Raw genomic sequence first — 21,745 nt, forward strand, 5'->3', positions numbered from 1 at the left:
TACACTGAAGGTCAAAGAGAGAACGCCAAGTCCCTGGCATGTGTGTGTACCATTGCTGAGTTCCGTACGACCTTAACTTCCCCCTTAAGAACAGGCTGGCCCCTTCAATGTGCCCCATGCAGGAAACCCAAGGCTCTGTACAGTTCCCCATCAGCCACTATTGTGTGTGTTTCAGTGTGTGTTGGGGGCGGGGGTCATTGACCCTTCCTGCCCCCAGAAACCCCAAGAACTCTTCTCTTCTGTGGGGCTTAACCTGGGACCTGATGGGTCCTGAGGGTAACAATGCTTTATCATTTCCGTCCAGATGAACCCTGACCCTAGAGGGGCAGACCCAGCCTGCCTGGTGGAGACCAGCTCCTGGGTGCAGGTTCTTGCGGGGGGTGGGACGGGGTTGGTGGTGTCAGCCTCTCTCTGCTTTAAGCAGCCATGCTTCTCTAGAGGTGTATGGGCCAGACTGGAAGGCAAGGAACAGCTCTGTGGCTCCCTCTTTGTCCACAGCTTCCCGTTGTCTAAAAAAGCAGCTTTGTGAGGAATTAGAGCTGAGTATTTGTGTGTGTGTGTGTGTGTGTGTGTGTGTGTGTGTGTGTGTGTGGAGAGAGAGAGAGAGAGAGAGAGAGAGAGAGAGAGAGAGGTCTGCTTACGCAGGCCTTCTAGGACAGGTTGTGTGGTTCATGTTTATACATCAGCACTCTTGACAGTTGCCTGTGTGAGAAGTATCACCTTTCCTTTCAGTGCTCTTCAGAGATGGGGAGAGAATAAACGGGGGGCGGGGGATCCTGGGTGGAGACAGCCCTCTCCTAACGCTCTGAGCATGAGGAAGCTGTGTCTCCAGCCCCTAAGCCCACAGCAGTGTGAATGATGCCGGAGTGAAGGAGCGGGTTGGACAAAAGCTTGGGTTTCATTCCCAGCACTCTTTAAAGTGGGAATCATGAAGATGCTTGTGACCCCAGAACTCAGAGGCTGGAGGATCCGAGTTCAAGGTCCTCCTCAGCTTGTGTTTCCAAAAAGCAAACTAAATGGCAGAAGGGAAGGGAGACTTCATGAGAGGAGTACCTGAGGCGAGAGGAAGTCCTCATTTCCTGGAGCCAGCAGGGCAGAGGGCACAAACACACATAGCCTATGAAGACCCCCACCCATGGCCTACCACGCGCCTTCAACTGTCGCCAAGAACTCAGTGTCTACAGGGATTGAGGGGGAAACATAACGTGTTGCAGGGCTTTAGTGGGAAATTTACAACTACTATTTCTAAGATTTCCAAAGTCTAACCTTTGGAAGAGACCCAGGTTCATTCCTTTGAGGGACTTCTGGAAGGCACATTTCCTGTCCCCCACCAAGTCCTGGGTGGTACTGAAAACCCTTCTTGGTCACTTGAAGCTTCAGAGCTGTCCCGGGGAGGGGTTCCCAGAAAGGTATGTGGGGCTAATGGAGCCCATGAAGTTGAAAGCAGGTCCCTAGGTGTCCCCACCGCAATCAAGCAGAGGTGTTTGACTCAGGGACCACCCTCCAGTAAAAGACCTCAGGATGAGAGTCTCTAACACCCCCCCCCCCACACACACACACACACAAATACTTCAGATGCTCAGAGAGAAAGCCTTAACCTTCAGGCTGCCATCTACCCTAATGAGCAGGTGATGTCCTCGTTCCTTCCACAGGCTACAGAGTGGGCCTCCAGTGAGGACACACGTCGCTCCTGCCAGAGCAAAGGGAAGACTGAGGTACATGTGGGAGGCAGCAGGGACTCTTCTGGAAGCTTATGGTCAGATGTTGGGGGTCTTTGTGAGCATGAGGTCACTTGTCCGAGAAGCCTGACTGGGATGAGGGTGAAGGGAGACAATGGATTCCCACAGACACAAGCTGGATCTCAGAGCAGCGTGGATCCAGGGCAGGGGTGTGGTAGGACATCCTTGGCATTGATGATGCAGCTGTATGAAGTAAGTATGCCCAGAATTACACACACAGAGCTGTGGCTCTCTGTTGTTTTTTCCTTCCTACCTCAGGAGGAGTGTCAGAACTATGTTCGAGTCCTGATTGTTTCCGGTCGGAAGGTGTTCATGTGTGGCACCAATGCCTTTTCCCCAGTGTGCTCCAGCAGACAGGTGGGCCATTGGGAGGGGCAGGCAAAGCGGAGTATCGGGGGATGGTGTCTTACCCAGGCACACAGACTTGGAGTAGGGGGACTGAAAAATGTAGCAGGGTGGGCAGAGAACGTATGTCCATGAAACATTAGGACAAACGTAAAAAAGTTCATTCTTCACCTGAAATTCAAATGGAACCTCTCTTCAGTATTTTCTTTGTTAGTCTTACTTGAAATGGCCATCTGGTGTCCAGTGGACACTCGTGAAGGACCTCACCCTTTGTGATGGCTATGAGATCACAGAATGGAAGTGATGAGGGTACTTGAGACATGGGAGTGGGGGGGACAATGACAAAAACCAAGGGTCCCAGAGGAGACAGCGCTAAGGTGGAAACAACAGGACAACAGGTGGTCTCGGGACCCCATGGAAAAGCTCTCTTCTCCCATGGTCTCCAGGTGGAGAACCTCAGCCGGACTATCGAGAAGATCAATGGTGTGGCCCGATGCCCCTACGATCCACGACACAACTCTACAGCCGTCATCTCCTCCCAGGGGGAGCTCTATGCCGCTACCGTCATTGACTTCTCAGGTCGGGACCCAGCCATCTACCGCAGCCTGGGCAATGGGCCACCGCTTCGCACTGCCCAGTATAACTCCAAATGGCTCAATGGTAAGGTGGCCCAGGCCTGGGGCAGGTCCGTCCTGCCTTCAAAACTCCATTGGCCCTGTCTCAGTTGCTTCATCAATAAAGTGGATAGGAAGGGAGAGGTGTTTCTCCAAAGACCAAGAAACACTGGAGCTGAGTCCCAGATGCCCCGAGGACCCAGAACGGACAAAGGGCAGGCTATTAGGAGAGAGAGTTAGAAATTGAATAGAGAAGGGCTCAAGGGAAGGAAGAAATTAGGAAGGAAATAAGGAGACGGTACTTCCTGTCCCTTGAGGTTGAATACATTTCTTTACTAACTAGCTGTATGGCCTTGAGCAAGGACCAAGCTGCTCTCTGCTGTGATGTTCTCATCTGTAATGCACTTGCCTTATATATTGTAGCGAGGATCAAATGGAGGAACCCATGAAGTTCTTATGATAGAGTATTTTAGCGAGGATCAAATGGAGGAACCCATGAAGTTCTTATGATAGAATATTGTAGCAAGGATCAAATGGAGGAACCCATGAAGTTCTTATGATAGAATATTGTAGCAAGGATCAAATGGAGGAACCCATGAAGTTCTTATGATAGAATATTGTAGCAAGGATCAAATGGAGGAACCCATGAAGTTCTTATGATAGAGTATTGTAGCGAGGATCAAATGGAGGAACCAATGAAGTTCTTATGATAGCGTATTTTACCCAGTGAAGAAACACCATTAACAATAGCACAAGTAACAAGTAGGAGGGCTTCGCTTTGCGTGGCAATGGGACCAGGCTTCCTTGGAGCCCCTGGGTGAGCAAGGAGGGATTCAAGATGGCCACCCGAGAATACTGACACAGCCAAGACCTTCCTACTCTGCCTTCTTCTTTCCATCCCCACAGAGCCAAATTTTGTGGCATCCTTTGACATTGGGCTGTTTGCATATTTCTTCCTCCGGGAGAATGCAGTGGAACATGACTGTGGGCGCACTGTGTACTCTCGGGTAGCTCGAGTGTGCAAGAATGATGTGGGGGGCCGTTTCCTGCTGGAGGACACATGGACCACGTTCATGAAGGCCCGGCTCAACTGCTCCCGCCCAGGAGAGGTCCCCTTCTACTATAACGAGCTGCAGAGTGCCTTCCACCTGCCCGAGCAGGACCTCATCTATGGCGTCTTCACCACCAATGTGTGAGTCCCCCACTCTCTGCTGCCCATCTTCCCTATCATTCCAGGGCTTGCCCTGCCTAACCTGGTGGGCTCAGCAGACCCTTTCTCAGAGTCTGGTATCTACATCCACAAAGCAGAGGTCTCCTGGCTCCCACAGCTGGTCGTTTGTGGCTTACCACCTCTGGAGTGGTAAGTACCTGCTCTGAGTCGCAGGGAAGGGCAGGCCCAGGCCAGATGTGCAGAAAGGGAAGGGAGCTGCCTGATGCCTCCTAAAGGGAAAGCATGCTGGTGAGGACAGTGGTGAAGCCTGCATGAGGTAAATGAGCGGCAGCCCCAGGAACTGATTCTCTATGGTCCCTTCTAACCTATGTGCAGCAGCATTCCAAGAATCCTGCTGCCTCCTCCCTCTTGGCTACACCAGAACCTGCAAGCTGGCATCTGGCACCCCCATTGTTTCCTTGAATGTGAGGAAAGGCAATCTTTCCAGGGATGTCAGACTCGACTCTCCTCTCCTGCTCCTCCATGGGGAGGCTAACAAATCAAGTGATCTTCAGGTTAAGAGTGATGAATGGGCCCCACCGAGGCTGAGGAAGGCCTTTGTAGCAGGGAATGCTGTGCAGGGTATTTTGTAAGGACATCAGGAGCTTGGTGAGCCACAGAGTGATGCCAGACAGCAGGCGCTGGATGCCCCAAGTTGTCTACAGAAAGGACAGTCTGAGGCAGCAGGCGAGGACATGGGTGAGACTGACAAGCAGCCGCAGAGAGGCTATCCTGGCCAGGGGACAGATACTCAGTACAGCTCACACAAGCCATGAGCTGAAAACCTGCTGACCATGACTAAGTATGGCTGACTGTCAGTGTAGGAGAGTGGGTGACTGTGAGCAGGGGCCAAAAAGGGCTGGAGAGACATCAAGGAAAAATAAACAGTTTATTGTATAACCCCTCCATGCCAGGTGCTTGTCCTGGGGGGGGGGGGGGGGAGGTGGACAGCAGTGAGCAAAAGCAGCCACGGCGATGCCATGAAGGGGGTGGCAGTCTAGAGTGGGCAAGGCTGTTTTGAGCAAACTGTTTTAACCTTGCTAACTCCTACAAAGGGAAAAAGTGGGGTACAGGGTGGAGATCACAGGAGGCTTCCTATGGGAAGTGAAATTCGTGGGATCTGAAGGGCATTCCAACCCCCATGCAATAAATTGTTCGAAGCTTTGAATGGACAGAAAAAAAAAAAAGGTTCATGCACCGAGAAGAAACCAGTGTGACATGAGCACTGAAGGCATAGAAGGAAAGTGGGAGAGAATAAGGTGGGGGGGGGGGGAGTCCCAGGGGCCTCGAAGAGTGCTCTCGGGGTTTTGGTCTTTACCCTGTGGACAAGCAGACATTACTGAGGGTTTTGGAACAGGCTCACTGAGCGGCCAGGTGTAAATTTGAGGGTTTTCATGCTGGCTGCTCTGTGCAGAACGGATTAGGAGCCTTTCCAGGCTGAGGGGAGACCAGCAGAAGGATAGGTCAGGACTCAGGGGCATGGGGAGGGGGATCAGGAGCCAGGATAATGGACACATTTGGGAAGGAAACCAGTGCAGAGAGTAGAACTGGACAGGTGGATGTGACAACGTCATCCGTGACCTGGTCACTTCACATTCGTAAACACCTATGATTCGTAGAGATTATCTAATTCTGAGGAGTTGCAGGATGCAACATAAACCAGTGGCGTGCTGCCCGTCTATTTAAAACATACATGCATACAGCAGAATAGATCAGAATCAAATATCAAAGTATAACATATTTAGCTTGGATAGTATTGTTTCACAAGACTTCAATATAGATGTAATATCAAATGGTTTTTGTTTTGTTTTGTTTTGTTTTTGAGACAGTGTTTCTCTGTGTAGCCCTAGCTGTCCTGGAACTCGCTCTACAGACCAGGCTGGTCTCAAACTCACAGTTCTGCCTCTGCCTCCCGAGCGCTGGGATTAAAGGCATGCACCACCACCACCCAGCTAAAATGTATTTCTTAATGTGGGACACTGACTGTGTTCCACACCCCACTGAATAAGGGAAGGGGACAAGAAGTAGCATGGAGGGATGGACACTCCCCCCCACCCCCCCACCCCCCCCCCCACCCCCCCGTGCTTCTTGCCAATGGGATCCTCCTGTGGTAGGGTGGGAGAGTGTGAGGATTACCTACCCTTCACTGTGCAGAAGGTGCTAACCGAGGAGGGTGGTGGACTGAGGGGCCTCCGAGGAGGATGCTTGGCCCACAGAGAGGGCTGAACCCCAAAGGAAGGACCACATTCCACCACCTCTTGCCTTTTAGAAACAGCATCGCCGCTTCTGCCGTCTGCGCCTTCAACCTTAGTGCCATCTCCAGGGCTTTCAACGGCCCGTTTCGTTACCAGGAGAACCCCAGGGCTGCCTGGCTCCCTATAGCCAACCCCATCCCCAATTTCCAGGTACGGCTTTCTTCCTTTGCCTCTCACCAGCCACAAATGGACTCTGAACTGCTCAGCACAGCCCTATTGCTCTAGGCTTTGGGGTCTGTGATGGGTCCCAAAGAGGGTGGTGACTCCTCGGACTGCTGTTAAGGAGATAGAGAGGCAGAGTTAGGGATCCCACTCTTGTGGAATTGACTCCACAAGTCCAGAGACACAGGGACCTCAACTCTACAAAGTAGGAGAGACCAGGAGGGCACTACACAGGTAGATTGTGGCCAGACTTCAGGATATTTATCCAAGATCCTTCACAGAATGTGCACTAAGGAAACTAATGCTTATAGGATCTCTGAATCCCGGCAGTGGTTGGGGCCAGCATGGTTGGTACATGCATCCCCTATTCTGTGATGGGAAAGCATAAGGGGACTAATGGCAGAATATTTTATTTATTTCTTTATTTTTGAGGAAGGTCTCACTGTGTTGCCCTGGCTGGCCTGGAACTCACTTTGTAGCCAAGGCTGACCCTGAACTCACAGAGTCCTCTTGCCACTGCCTCCTGTATGATAGGGTTGATGTGGACTTGGGAAAGGCTAGGGCCAGATCCAGCCCAGTGATGTTGGGCAGGTCACCCAACTCCCTCAAGCCTCTTATTCCTTTGATGGAACCAGGGACAGGACTATACTATGTCATCCCTTCTGGGTCTGTGCAAAGGTTCTTGTGGTGCGCACTAAGAGGTGGCTGTCTTCCCGCTTTAAACTAGAAAACACGAAGTGTAGAGGACAAAACATCTTGGCCACTGTGGGGGATGGGCGCTTATGAAGCAGTTTAAAATTACAGGATACCATTCACATTCAAATGATTTGTCTGGACATACCCCTTTGCGCTCCTATCCTCTCCCCCAACCCCTGCAGGTCTCTCCTCCATCTTTCCAACCTCAGTTTTTCCTAGTTTTAAAGAAAACGCATCCTTTCTTGAAAGATTCAGGGGCCCAGAAAGAATGTTGGGGACCAGGAGTGTTGGAGAATTAGTGTCTACCCAAGGTCTTCATGGGTGGGGAAGATTCCATGGCAGTCCCTGCCTGTGAGGACTGGGCTCCAGTGACTGGGTTCTTTGTGGCAGTGTGGCACCCTGCCTGAGACTGGCCCCAACGAGAACCTCACGGAGCGCAGCCTGCAGGACGCACAGCGGCTCTTCCTGATGAGCGAAGCCGTGCAGCCGGTGACACCTGAACCCTGTGTCACCCAGGACAGCGTCCGCTTCTCACATCTCGTGGTAGACCTTGTGCAAGCTAAGGACACGCTCTACCATGTACTCTACATAGGCACAGGTGAGCCGGCCCTGGCCCATCTGCGCGGCAGATGGGGAAGTGGTTGTTGCCGGGTGGGGTATCAGCTGTAAGCTGCCACTGGTTTCAAAGGCCACTTTCCTCTGACCCCCAGAGTCAGGCACCATCCTGAAAGCGCTGTCCACTGCCAGCCGCAACCTGCGGGGCTGCTACCTAGAGGAGCTGCACGTGCTGCCCCCTGCGCGCCTTGAACCTCTTCGGAGCCTGCGCATCCTGCACAGTGCGCGTGCGCTCTTCGTGGGATTGAGCGACCGGGTGTTGCGGGTCCCGCTGGAGAGGTGTTTGACCTACCATAGTCAGGGGTAAGCCAAGGCAAGAGGACAAAAGAAGGGCCCCGGGCGGTCTGCGGTGGTGGTGGTGGTGGTGGTGGTGGTAGTGGTGGTGGTGGTGGTAATCACATGCCGTGCCTCGGAGGGAGGGAGGTGGTGCTTAATTGGCTTTCCAGTGAGCTGCTTGCCCTCACATCCCTGTGGATCTCCAGTGGGGTGGTGTCTTTGAACAAGTCATTTAACCTCTCCAAACGTTGGTGGCCTGCTCCTGAAACATCTTAGAAGGATTTTGTTAGTGTTAATCAGCCTTGTCACTGCCTAAGGGAACCACGCACTCAGCGAATTGTGGTGACTGTTACTTTTTTGTGGGCAACCCCATAGTTCTGGCCTGCCAGCCATCTCTAGCTCACTTGATTTGCTCTCGGGACCTTTAGCTCATTCAGAAAGAGAGATCTTGGCCTTGGAAACCACAGCACTTCTTGCCCAGATGTGGGATGGCGGGGAGATGATACCTGGGTCAGCCCCAAGTCTTCAACTTGCTTGAAGGCAGACAAGCCAGATGGGGCAGCCATGTGGAAGAACTGTAATGTCCCATTGCTTTTGGTCACACTAGCTTTAAGTAGAGTCACAGATTTGGCAGCAATGACACTAGTATTTAAGGGAGGAAGCCAAGGCCAAATGGAGCTGTGTCCCAGACTCCCGACCCATGAAGCCACCCTGGCTGCCTCCCTTCTCTGTATAATCATCAAAACAGCCACGTGACTTCATGGCCTTTGCAACAGAGTCCTCCTGGCTGTGCCATCTGTCCTTGGGATTTGGGAGACAAATGGGCTCCATGCTGCCAAGGGTTGCTCTCTGAGAGCATCAGGAGCTTGGACAGAGGCCTGCAGATGGGAAAGGAGGAAGGAGGATGGACAGGTGTAGGAGGCTGCTGGTGAAGGGCAGTCGCTGGAGCTCCTCTCGGCCTCCATGCGTGGTTCCATCAGAGTGGCACACATTTGCAAAGCCCTGCTGGGCACAGAGCGTCTTGCTAAGCTGTTAGTGTGAGGGGAGGCCTGTGTGACTCTATATCTGTAGCCTTCCACACTCTGCCAATCCAGTTAAGGAGAGAACCCCTGGCCTGGGTCTACCACGTGGGGAAAGGCAGAAGGGTGTCTTGGGAAGGATGCGGATGGTAGAATTAGACACAGGTGGGAACCCACCTCAGCTCCACTCTCCATGAGCTGCATGATCTTAAGCAAACTGGGGAACCCCTTTGAGCTTCACTTCTCTTGCCAGGAAAATGAGAGATTTGACGGCACAGTGATGTTTTATTTGGGCAGAATTGTGAAGACCGGGCCTGGTACTTATGGTACTTACTTGCCTAGGCTAGCAAGTCATAAAGGATAGACAGTATTTTTTATTCATTTTTATTTTCTGCTTTTAGGAGGCTCCAGCCTCCTGGGCTCTCTGGCCTCGGAATCTATGATACCAAACACCAAATACACACAGCTCTGTTTGGCCAGAAAGCAGCGGCTACCTGCTGAGAGCATTTCCCTTGTTTCTTGGTCTCTTTAAATACGGTGTTGTTGTTAAATTTTTAACACATGCCTTATTCTCCAAGAGGTTATAAATCCTTGATGGAAAGCCCAGTAGTCCAGTATTTTTTATTCTTCACTAGGCAGCCCTGCCCAGCACAGGGTGACCTTCCTCCCAGGGCTGATGCTTCAGTCAACCGATTATTTGACCTCAGAAGAGGCTGGTGCAGGGGAGTGGACCTGGACAGTGGATTGAGGCCAACTGAGAATGTCACAGGAGGATTTTGACCTGAATCATGGTGGTGACGCAATGTGGGTAGAGTCTCAGACTATCCGGAGAGGTACTCTAGAGGACAGGTCAGACTGTGGCCAGTAACCTTGTCGTGAGTCAGATGAGTCAGATGGACATCCGTGATGGGTTAGTGTGGCTCCAGCCCACTGCAGACCCATGGCTTTGCAGTGGGATGAGAGGATGGTGAGGGACAGGGACAATTCCCCACTCGCAGGATCTTGCAGAGGAAGCCAAGAGCTTGTATAGTGTCCCCAACATGCTACCATTCTGCAACAAGTTGCCAGAAGGTCAGTTCCAAGTCTTGTTTCCTGAGTTTGGTTTACAAGCTGCTACAGTGTACAATGAAAATCCTTACATAAAGCTAGAGGTGGGGGGCCCTCCACACATGTGCCATGACAAGAGCATGTCTGTCCCCTACATAACATAAATAAATAAATATAATTTTTTAAAAAGGTAAATCTAAAACCTAGAAACTGCAAAATCCTATTATTGCAAAGCTAATAAAATGAGACAAGCAAGCATGTGCAGTCAACAAGCTGTGCTCTGTATGTCAGGGAGCCAAGTACCAATCACAGCAGATCAGAATTAGTGCTGTCAAGTTGGGGGGGGCTTTATTATGTTCTAGGCATTTCATGTCTGCCCCTGTTCCTTCCAAAGTTGTCAGGAAGATCAAAGTGGGTAAGCAGAGACACTCCCCAGCCTCCTCCTCTACCCAGAATCTAGGAGCTTGCCTCGACCTCCTTTAATTAAAGCAATCTCTGCTCCACATAACCAATGCTCTGGCTTGGCCAGAGAGGAGCTAAGATGCTCAATCCATGAGTCAGCCCTTTCCTCCTTCCTGTAGACCTTTTACCTCAACCCTGGCTCACTCACAGATATCCTCTGTCTGCCATGTGGGTTCAGGGTTAGGCCCAGGCTCAATGGTGTCTCTTCCCAACCAGGTTCTTGTTCTGGGCAGTCTTGACTAAACTTACTCAAAAGCTCCATGATGCTCTTGCTACCCTGGACAGCTCCCCCCCCCACCCCCCACCCCACTCTTGCTGCAGGGAGCTAGGATTCTCCGGCTTACAATGCCCACCATCCATCTCTGTCCTACTTGTGAGCCAGTGGAATAAACCTGTTCCCCTCTGTAATGGCTGCTTGAGACACTGCAGTTAAAAAGACACAGTGATGTATTATTGGCCTGATGGCTCTTTTCATGAAAGAACTCTAAATTCCCACCACTTCCTTCAGTGACAGGCACGTCCATGCTCTTTACCATGGAGCTTTCATTTTCTAAAGCACATTTCTTGTTCTGTCGACTTTGAAGTACCCTTTAGCCCAAAGACAGTGAGTGTGGACTCACCTGAGCCACAGGAGTAGCCATCCCCTTTAGTTATTAGCAGGAGGAGGAGGAGGAGGAGGAGGAGGAGGAGGAGGAGGAGGCAGCGGCGGCACTGGTCCTGGAGAGAAGTCTCAAAGGCCTCTCAGACCAATGGGGTGGACTCTCTGTACAGCGTCTGATCTCTTCTTTTTCTCAAGACCTTAACTGGAAAGAGAGCGAATGAGTGAGTGGACTTGAGGTGAGAAAAGTGTGTCTTTCTCCCCTGTCCCCCTATTCTGTCAGGACCTGGGGGGAAACAAGATCTTGACTTGGGACCTTGACAAACATGGTCCTGGAACAAAAGTTTTCGACCCTAACTCTTCACTGGAGATTCTAACACCATAACTATTCACTGATGTTTAAAGATTCTAACCCTGGACTTCTAGGCCCAGATGCAGGGAGGCGTTTTGTTCTGTTTGCTCAAGTGTTTCAAAAGATGCCTGGGGAATTGGGATCTGCACTCAAGACTAGAAACAACTGCTTTAGACCCAGCAAGGCTCTAGGGGAAGAAGTAACATGAGGCACACTTGGTTCCTTCAGAATCTTTTGCTTTAGTCTTATAAAAGCTGGTTCAAATTTTCCATCCTTAACCAATCTCTCTGCTAGCATACACTTGTTCTTGTTGGGTAAGAATCTTACTTTGGGGTTTGAAGGGTGGTCTTGTCAACGAAACACTTGCCTTGCAAACATGGGGACCCAAGTTCAACCCCCAACACCCACATAAGAATGCCTGGTGTGGTGGCTCCCGCTTGGAAACTCATCATTGCAGTGGAGATGGGCTTGGTGGCCAGCAATCCAGCTTAACTGGTGAGCTCTGCATCCTAGTGACAGACCCTGTCATAAAGGAAATGGGTGTGTGTCCCCAAGACTCTACACTCAAGTGTGCACCTGTGACTGCACATCAATGTGAGCATGCACACTGCACACACAGAATCTTAGTTGTTATCTATAACAAGTCATGGGCTCTATTGAGTTCTGACTGGCTGGATTTGCTTCTTCTGATCCAACTCTCAGTCAGCAAGCAGGGTCTCAAAGCCATAGGTACCAATATTCTTTGTGCACTTGGATTGTTTTGAGCCCCACAACATCCAGTTAGGTAAAATTCTGCCATTGAAAAATGCTCAAATCAAACTGTAGGTCTCAGAGGCAAAATATGAGCATGCTTATGCTATAAAATGTATTGTTATCTTTGAATGAGTAAAGAGGAAACATTCACAAGCCATAGACAAGGGAGTGCTCTGGATTCCCAGGTAGGCCACGGTGTGCTCAATGGGGTCCAATCAAGGCCTCTTCCACAGATGCCCAAAGCACTACTTGGATTATACAAGAACATGGACCAGCCTGGAACACAGGCTAACACTACTAAAAAGCTACAGGTGGGGGCCCTCTGCACACAAGGCATAGCAAGAGCATGCCTGCCCCCTACATAAAATAAACAAATAAAACAGGTAGATCTAAAACCTAGAAACTGCAAAATCCTGTTATTGCAAAGCTAATAAAATGAGACAAGCAAGCATGTACAGCCAACAAGCTGTGTATATGTCAGGGAGCCAAGTACCAATCACAGTATATCAGAATTAGTGCTGTCAGGGTGGGGAAGGAGTCTTCAATTATTCCTTCTGTATTTGCATCTCTCTCTCTCTCTCTCTCTCTCTCTCTCTCTCTCTCTCTCTCTCTCTCTCTCTCTCCCCTCAAGGCCCCTTCTTTTCCCTCTCTCTCTCCCCCTCAAGGCCCCTTCTTTTCCCTCCAGTTCATGACCTGACCTATTGAATTTGCTAAATGTACAGAACTTACAGGGGCCTGGCATGGTGGCCTATGGTTCTAATCAGAACACTTGAGAGGATGAGAAAGAGGATTACTGTGAGTTCGAAGCCACCCTGGGCTACCTAGTAAGATCCAGGCCAGTCTGGACAATAGAATGAGACATTATCTATTAATTAACTAATTTATTAGTGAATCAATTAAACCATGGCTGACAAGTGACTGTCCCTGAAGCTTCAAGAGAAAAGAAGAATCCCATCCTGAGGACAGCAAAAGCTGCAAGCTCTTGACTCTTATGTGTATCCCGTTGGCTCTCAGCATCTTCGGGAAAAATTCTTTTGTAAGCTTGTGTGACGCTGCTAACTCATCTGCCCAACTTCTTACAGCCTTTGTTCCTTCTCAAGGCATCTCTCCTTTCCTCACCTTCATTTCTGCCCCCCCCCCCCCGCCTTTGTGATCTCTCGACGTTCCCCAGCTGATCTCATCAGAGCGGGGTGAAGGTGTGCCCTGGGGTGGCAGTGAGTTCACCGTGGGACTGGAGGGCTCCCCACCCTCTGCCTCCAGGGTCTGGTACTCTTTGGTTAGCAGTAGACAGCACTTCTTGACTCCGTAACCTCCACAGAGACTCTCTTCCTCTTCCTTGAAGTCCTTCTTGTGGAAATTTAACTTCCTTATTTAAAAAATGTAAGGGCCGTGTTACCTGAATAAATCAGAGGAAAAGGAAGAAAGGAGCCTTGGAGTATAAGTGGAGGCACACTGGTGTGTGAACCATTGTCTTTTCTGGGACATTGCAGAAAGGCCAGCCCTGTGGCCAGGGAAGGGTGGGGTGGCATCCCATCCTATCGGCTCAGCTCGTTCTCCCAATGCTAAAGTGTTAGCTACTGCTCTCTGTCCCCAAATAGCTCAAGCATGGGGGAACACACAGGACCCTAGACTGTACCAGGCATCCTGAGTTTTGAGAAATGAGCCCACACACTAGTCAGGGTGTGAAGTGCATGCAATAGGACTTCCAACTGGATGGAGGATGGAAAGTCAGTGGGATGACAGTTGGGAAGCCTAGGTCTGGGTCCAGTTCCACAAGATACAATTTGTGTGATTGCTGGGAAACCTCCTCTCCCCTCTCCTTGGCTCCACGAAAAGATGGTTAGCCATCCTGCTGATTCACAACAGGACCTCCTTTAGCCTTGTCTTGGACCACACTCCCACAGAGACTCGTGTTGGGGAGCACTTGGGTACCACTGTTTCTTCAAGCTCCTCGGGATTTTCAGAGGAGCCAGGCTTAAGAATAACTTTATGCTCTGAGGGTCTGACAGGGAAGGGCTATCTCTTTGCATTTCTGCAAACCTCATCTCCTCCAGTGGTCCCAGGTGAGGAGCAATGGGTCCCTGCAGCTCAGGAGAAAACAGTCTAGTCTCTTGACTAAGTCTGAGTCCTTGCCGAGCTTTCTGAGTTCCCTCCTACCTAATGGAACAGTAACAGCCTACCTCACTGGGTTATTGCATCAAACTCATTCATGCTTCCAAACCTGCTTTAAATGATTCCAGGCACAGAGCAAGGGCACAGTGAACTTAGCGGTTTCTTTTCCATCTTTCTGGTGCTGGGGATGGAACCCAGGGCCTTGTACTTGCTAAGCAAGCGCTCCACCGCTAAGCTAAATCCCTCACTTTGAACTTAACCTTTTTCATAGAGGAAAACCAGGATAGAAAGAGGTGCCCAAAGTGGGGTTGCCAGGCGCTTTCTAGAGACAAAGCTGAGACTGGGAAGCCAGTAAGCTTGAGTCTCAGGACCTCCATCTGGCAGGGCATGCCTGGGAGCACGGGACCCATACTGCGGCTGGGACAGGAAACGGCAACATTGCAGCACCCTGGAGGACAGTTCCAACATGAGCCTCTGGATCCAGAACATCACAGCCTGTCCTGTGAGAACCCTTGTGTGCCCTCCCCTAGCCCTTCCCCTCCATGCCAGCCATGACTCCCCATCAGTATATGCCCTCCCCTGCCTTTGCCTTGTGTGACAGAAGTCTTGTCCCTTATATGAGTCTGCAGGTGCGGAATGTGACACGGGATGGGGGATTTGGCCCATGGTCACCATGGAAACCATGTGAGCACTTAGATGGAGACAACTCGGGTTCTTGCCTGTGCCGGGCCAGATCCTGTGACTCCCCAAGGCCTCGCTGTGGGGGCCTGGAATGCCTGGGGCCATCCATCCATATCGCCAATTGCTCCAGGTATGTGAGCGCGGACAGGGTTTGTCTAGTGTCTGCTTAGGACTCATGGAGAGAACTGGGGACATGGGGCATCTCACCCAGGTGTTTACACTTCAGTGCAGTACTGGGGACTGGACAGGAAGCTATTGGTTGTCTGAGGCAGGAAATATAAGCACTAGGAGAGTTTTCACATCAATGGAAGACGAATCTCTGCCTCATGGCAGGAATTCGGAAAGAAAGACTGCACAGGCATGGGAGTCGCTGCCAAAAGCTAGCTGCATTAAGCTTTGCTGTTCCAAACTTGAGGGACAGCAGGAGAGGGTGACCCTCCCAGGCTACACTGTCTAGAGGCCTGACCTCGGACAGACCTCCAGCTACTCTTTTTAAAATAAGGAATGCAATACCCACCTGAGAGTTGCTGAGAAGGTTAAAGGAGATAATGTATGTTAGGAACTATATATACTGCTGGTACTTGGGAACTGCATAAAATGGTTATTATCACAACTAACCCATAATTTTAGAGTCTCTTAAAATAATTATTTTATCTGCATTCACTAATTTAACCCTCACAGCAACCTCAAGGGATCAGAATTCAGCCATTAGTCTTATTTTAAGGATAAGGGTACCAGTACACAGGGGAGTCCAACTTTGGTCATTAAGGTCAACTTGGGCGTGGATGTCTGAAGCCGGGGAACGCTAATGCAGGGGAGAAGCGGGGAGAGTGAGGTCTAAGAGGAGGCTTGGGTATCTGAGAAGGGGGAAAGGAAGGTTTCAGGATGGAATGGTAACTGAGACCTCTAAAGAGTGTGTCCTTTTGCCTGTCTGTGTAGGGGCCCGGCCCTATCACTGTGTCCTTGGCCCTGAGCACAGCCTGATAAATGGAAGAAGGCTCTCAATACATATTTGAGGCATGAATGAGCAAACGGATGAATGCACGAATCTGCCTGAGCCAGCCTGGTTAGGAGCTGATATTTTCTGTCACTGTCTCGCCAGTCCTGACAACAATATAAAATCCATCTGCCCCAGATGCAGCCCAGATCTATGAAGCTAGGGCTCAGAGGGGCATGTGTCTCTGTCCCCTCCCACTCCACCAGGAATGGGGCGTGGACCACTTGGTCATCGTGGGCACAGTGCAGCACGTCCTGTGGGATCGGCTTCCAGGTCCGTCAGCGAACTTGCAGCAACCCCGCTCCCCGCCACGGGGGCCGCATCTGCGTGGGCAAGAGCCGGGAGGAGCGGTGAGCTAGCTGTGGCTGCGGCAGGGAGGCGGGGATCTGGGCATCCTCCAGCCTGGGGATGACAGTACATCTCCCTAGGGTTTCACACTTACCTTCTCCTCAGGTTCTGTAATGAAAATACACCTTGCCCGGTGCCTATTTTCTGGGCTTCCTGGGGCTCCTGGAGCAAGTGCAGTAGCAACTGTGGAGGCGGCGTGCAGTCGCGCCGTCGGACCTGCGAGAATGGCAACTCCTGCCCGGGCTGCGGCGTGGTGAGGGCACCGGGGAGCCAGTCCAGGGCGCGGGGTGCGGGAAAGCCTGCAGGCTCTGAAATCACCACCCCCGCCTTCAGGAGTTCAAGACGTGCAACCCGGAGGCCTGCCCGGAAGTGCGGCGCAACACACCCTGGACGCCCTGGCTACCCGTGAACGTGACCCAAGGTGGCGCACGACAGGAGCAGCGCTTCCGCTTCACGTGCCGCGCGCCGCTGCCGGACCCGCACGGCCTGCAGTTCGGCAAGAGGAGGACGGAGACCAGGACCTGCCCGGCCGACGGCAGCGGAGCCTGCGACACCGACGGTACGGCCTGGGGCGGTGGGGAGGGAGGCCGGAAGCGGTGGTTCCGGGGTCGCTTGGGGCGGTGCAAGCCGCCCAGCACCGAGATCGCTGAGCCCTCCGGCCCTCTGCAGCCCTGGTGGAGGATCTCCTGCGCAGCGGGAGCACGTCCCCGCACTCTCTGAGCGGTGGCTGGGCCGCCTGGGCCCCCTGGTCATCCTGCTCCCGAGACTGCGAGCTGGGCTTCCGGGTCCGCAAGAGAACGTGTACCAACCCGGAGCCCCGCAACGGAGGACTGCTCTGCGTGGGAGATGCTGCGGAGTACCAAGACTGCAATCCGCAGGCTTGCCCAGGTAAGGTTGTGGAAGGAAACTTTAGCCTCGGGCAACCCCATCTCTCCAGGAACTCTCAAGCCTGAGGAGGTGATCTCTCTCTGCCAATTCTGCAAGGGGTCCCAGATTTTATTTATTTATTTGTTTACTTATTGTTTATTTAAGACAGAGTCCCAATAGGCCTGGCTAGCCTAGAACTCGTTATCTAGAACAGCTTCAACTCACTGCGATCTGAGTTCTGCCCTCTCCATGGACTCAGTGGCTACTGGAGTGGAGCAGGAGCGAGGACTTTCTCCATTATTGCTGCGCTTTTTCTTTCCTCTACCCAGCTAGCCAAATATGGAACTTGATTTGAGATGAAACTCATACGGAGTTTGGGGAGACATCCTTTAATACTTTGATCTGTTGATTTGGGGTGGGGTGGATGTTGAGGGAATGAGGCCCAGGGCAGCCTCTCTCTCTCTCACACACACACACACATACACACACCCGACCCACGCTTACAGTGCGGGGTGCCTGGTCCTGTTGGACCGCGTGGTCCCAGTGCTCAGCATCCTGCGGCGGTGGCCACTATCAACGCACCCGTTCCTGTACCAACCCTGCACCATCCCCGGGTGAGGACATCTGCCTCGGGCTGCACACGGAGGAGGCACTATGTGCCACGCAGGCCTGCCCAGGTACTGGGTGCCTCTGACTGGGAGTGGGGAAAGTTTGGGAGCTGCTAACCTTCAACAGGGAGATTCTGAGACGTTCAACCTCATCCTAACCCACAATCCGCAGAAGGCTGGTCACTGTGGTCTGAGTGGGGTGTCTGCACCGAGGATGGGGCCCAGAGCAGGAGCCGGAGCTGTGAGGAGCTTGTCTCAGGGCCCGGTGCCTGTGCTGGCAACAGCAGCCAGAGCCGGCCCTGTCCCTACAGTGAGATTCCTGGTAAGTCCTTTGGCTAGTACTTTCCCACCATCTTGCCCTCAGTCCCCTCACACACTCTCCCATTACCCCTGTGCCCTTCCCCTTCTGAAACTTGAACCCTGTGGCGGAGATTGGAGTACAGGATGAAGCATCAGAAAGGATAGATACATTTGTCTCATGCTTGAGGCTCTCATACCAAGCACCTATTGAACGGTCCACCCGATAGAGGGAGGAGGGGGTCTACAGAGAAGCCGAGGGAGTGAAGGTCCTTGACCCGAAGGTTCTCTTAGATGACACCCAGCCCAGGCGGGAGTGTCTTCACTCTATTCCAACCGTCTCCATTTATCTCCCTGCAGTCATCCTGCCTGCCTCCAGTGTGGAAGAGACCACCAGTTGTGGAGGTAAAAAGCCACCTCATGTCGCTGCCCTCCATCCATGTCACTCATGTTACAGTCCCTCATCCACCACTGAGTCTGCATTCTTCCCAGTTGTGCTGCAGACAGCCAAGCCTGGGTGTGTGTGTGGGGGGGGGGGGGCGGGGGTCCTCACCTGGCTTCAAGGTTGTGTATGAGGAAGTCTGCACGCTCCCCTCCGAGGCCTCCCAGCTAGGAGGCCATCATCAGCCTGCCTCCAAATCCTTGGGTTGCCCCTTCTGACTCCACCTACAGGCTGTCCTGGGAGAGGGGGGGGGGGCTCTTGGGGACAGCCTCCCCCACCCTCTCTCTTTGGTTCTGGCCCCAAAGCCCTTGGCTTTCTCCACATCTGGAACCTCTTGAGGAAGTGTCTGCTCCCAGGGAGACGATCAGAAGGCCTTCTCCTTCCCAGCAGCCCTTCCGGTTCTCACCTGTCTCTCTTGCTGCAGGGTTCAATCTCATCCAGCTGGTAGCCACTGGTGTGTCCTGCTTCCTGGGCTCTGGGCTCTTGACCTTGGCGGTGTACCTGTCTTGTCAGCACTGCCGGCGCCAGTCTCAAGAATCCACGCTTGTCCATCCTGCCACCCCTAACCACTTGCACTACAAGGGTGGAGGCACCCCCAAGAATGAGAAGTACACCCCCATGGAATTCAAGGTGGGAGCCTCTGGATGAAGTGAAGAGCGGGGAGTACGGGACTATGGTCCCGGCTCTATGCGGGGCATCGCTGGGTGAGGGCTAGGGGAGCGGTGGTCACGGGAAGGAGCACTGTGTCGATAGGTAGACGTTCCCCTTAATGGCTGGCTTCCAGGACTCCTTGCCCTGGGCTGGCCCTTTCCTTATCCCTTCTCTCCTTTCTCTGATTCCTTCTCCCCGCAGACACTGAACAAGAACAACTTGATCCCTGACGACAGAGCCAACTTCTACCCACTACAGCAGACCAATGTGTACACAACCACCTACTACCCCAGCCCACTGAACAAGCCCAGCTTCCGGCCAGAGGCCTCACCTGGACAGCGCTGTTTCCCCAACAGCTGATCCCACCCTCCCGGACTTGGGCTCCTTGCCTTCCCAAGGCACAGAACAGTGGAATGGGACAGTAGAGCCATTTTGGTTTGCCCTCTGCCCTGAGCTGAGAACTTGCTTGCCTGGCCTGTGGTCCCATCGGGCTTCAGAAAGCTCTGCCTGTCATTGACCATGGGAGAGAGGGCTGGCTTCAGGCTGGCACATGGCCGCAGATCCAGTTCAGCCCAGGTTTCATGGTCTCCCATGACCCACAATCACTTTCTCCTGCCATGTCTGAGCTGTGGACCTACTGGGCGTGTGTGTGGAAATTGGAGAGTAGAGATGGCAGGAGAGGGGGCTCTTTGGTTTGGGGTTGGAAATGACCTCCAGTGGCCGCCATTAAGTCTGCCCCCTTTTGAATGGCCCTCTGAAACATCTGAGCTGCATCCAGCTTGTCATTGAAAGGAACTCATCAAATGTCCCAGCAGCTTCAGCTCTCAGCCCAGGGCTGGACCACTCAGATGTTGCTCCCTGAGTGTCACCGGGGACCAGTGCTGGCCTAGGTTGACCACCTCTGTCAGGAAGTCTGTATCTTGACCAGGGGCATCCCTCTGGTTAGGGGCAATGAGGGCTGAGAACTGGAGGCTGTGCTGTGCTGAGAGGCCCTTTGATCTGACTCGGTCGGGGCCTTAGCCTTGCCTTCAGAACGCTCACAAGGTGACCTGAAAGGAAAAAAGACTCAAGAACACAGGAGGCAGAGTCTGGCCTCCATGCTGATGGAGACTGTTGCTGCTCAAGAGTCGTTGGCTGAGAACTGCTTGGAAGTCTCTGCTGGCCCCTCGTGTATTCAGGAACACACCACACACACACACACACACACACACACACACACACACACACACACACGCCATCTGCCACAGCAATGAAAAGGATGTTAAGCTGTGGCATTATTAATTAAAGATGATATCCAGTCTCCAAATGGAACTGTCTTTGTGCATATGTGTGTGGGCCCTCTTGGCATGGAGTAGTCCATCAAGGCAATGCTCAAGCTAACAGATGGTTTCTCAAGATGGAGGAAATGACCGAGTGAAGTTTGAGTTTAATAGAGACCATCTTTCTGGGTGGGGGTTTATGTGCACACACATATTCTTCTTTCAGAAAAGAAGCTGGCTGTAAACAGACTTCACCAGTGAGGTCACTAGGTACAGCAAAGTCAACAGCAGAGAGTGGTGTGGGCCTGCCCTGAGCAGCTCCTGCATGGAGATGGGGAATTCAGCAGGAGAGCATTGATGAGGATGATTCATGGATATGCTCGAAGCTGAGTTTAACAAAACCAAATTGAGAAATGATGCCTGTGAGGGGGGGAGCCTAATGGAGTTTGTGCTTGATTAAATAAAAATCACCTCAAAGCTCCAGTCCTCCAAATCAATGTGGCCATTGTGGGTACGATTGATGGACATGTTAAATTTAGAGAACAATTTCCTGGCTTAATTGGATAGATCAATTCTCATAAGATTCTCAGTAAAAAGGAAGGTAGATGGGCTAGGAAGCCTGCACTCTGTGGTAGAGGGGTGAAGGGTCTTGGGGAGCAGAGGAAGAAATACTTGAAGCTTGAAGGTGTCTGGAAGAATCCACGAGAGACAGCTCAAATAGCAATGTCCCCTGGGCCAAGAGGAGTAGAGTACAGGCTTTTGAAGCCCTGTATGGTTCATGTCAGGCCCCTGAGCCCAGAGCTTGTGGAGGCCTGAGGGGCATTTTAGATCCTGGAGTTTCAATTGCCTTGAACCGGGTAGTGCTAATTAATAAAAGTTGAAAGTGTTCTAGGGCCAGTGTGTCTGTCTGACCAATGCCACTCAAATGTGACCAAGTGAGGGACAGCTCTATGAGTAGTACTCAAGGAGAATGGCCAAAGTGTACCTCTGTTGATTGGAATGATGTCCCTGGGACGGTACACCCCACACACACACACACACACACTCATGCACACACGCATGCACACCTGAATTATCTTATAAGAGCATGATTTTGGAGGCTAATCTCAGAATGCATGGGGGTGAGGGGGGCACCACACTGCATGCATACAGAGAAGTGGGCATGGTCGGCAAAGGCTACTTAACAAATACCCCCAGCTCAGAGCAAAGAACCCTAAAAGTCACCCTCTTCACGTGCTCTGACAGACATCAGGAGGCTGAAGTGTCAAAGGAAAGCGGGCCTTCTCCACCCCACAGGCTCAGTGAGAGTGAGGAAGAAGCTGGAGCCGGTGTTTGGGACC

General features: G+C 52.0%; 1 protein-coding gene across 1 annotated transcript in view; it reads left to right on the plus strand.

Moving 5' to 3' along the window:
• The window catches only part of Sema5b (semaphorin 5B), a 121,602-nt gene extending 100,776 nt beyond the window's left edge, over positions 1-20,826 (plus strand). The window contains exons 5-22 of the mRNA XM_036203720.1: positions 1,653-1,715; positions 1,998-2,096; positions 2,531-2,744; positions 3,605-3,890; positions 6,178-6,313; positions 7,412-7,619; positions 7,732-7,939; positions 14,640-14,757; positions 14,885-15,066; positions 16,140-16,283; positions 16,387-16,534; positions 16,615-16,840; positions 16,951-17,169; positions 17,655-17,825; positions 17,929-18,078; positions 18,414-18,458; positions 18,920-19,125; positions 19,348-20,826. Of these exons, the coding sequence (XP_036059613.1) occupies positions 1,653-1,715; positions 1,998-2,096; positions 2,531-2,744; positions 3,605-3,890; positions 6,178-6,313; positions 7,412-7,619; positions 7,732-7,939; positions 14,640-14,757; positions 14,885-15,066; positions 16,140-16,283; positions 16,387-16,534; positions 16,615-16,840; positions 16,951-17,169; positions 17,655-17,825; positions 17,929-18,078; positions 18,414-18,458; positions 18,920-19,125; positions 19,348-19,506 (2,982 nt within the window). The 3' untranslated portion in view covers positions 19,507-20,826. The remainder of the gene's footprint in view (positions 1-1,652; positions 1,716-1,997; positions 2,097-2,530; positions 2,745-3,604; positions 3,891-6,177; positions 6,314-7,411; positions 7,620-7,731; positions 7,940-14,639; positions 14,758-14,884; positions 15,067-16,139; positions 16,284-16,386; positions 16,535-16,614; positions 16,841-16,950; positions 17,170-17,654; positions 17,826-17,928; positions 18,079-18,413; positions 18,459-18,919; positions 19,126-19,347) is intronic.
• The last annotated feature ends 919 nt before the right edge of the window (positions 20,827-21,745 follow it).

Source organism: Onychomys torridus, chromosome 12 (assembly GCF_903995425.1).
Source record: "Onychomys torridus chromosome 12, mOncTor1.1, whole genome shotgun sequence".
NCBI classification, from domain to species: Eukaryota; Metazoa; Chordata; class Mammalia; order Rodentia; family Cricetidae; genus Onychomys; species Onychomys torridus.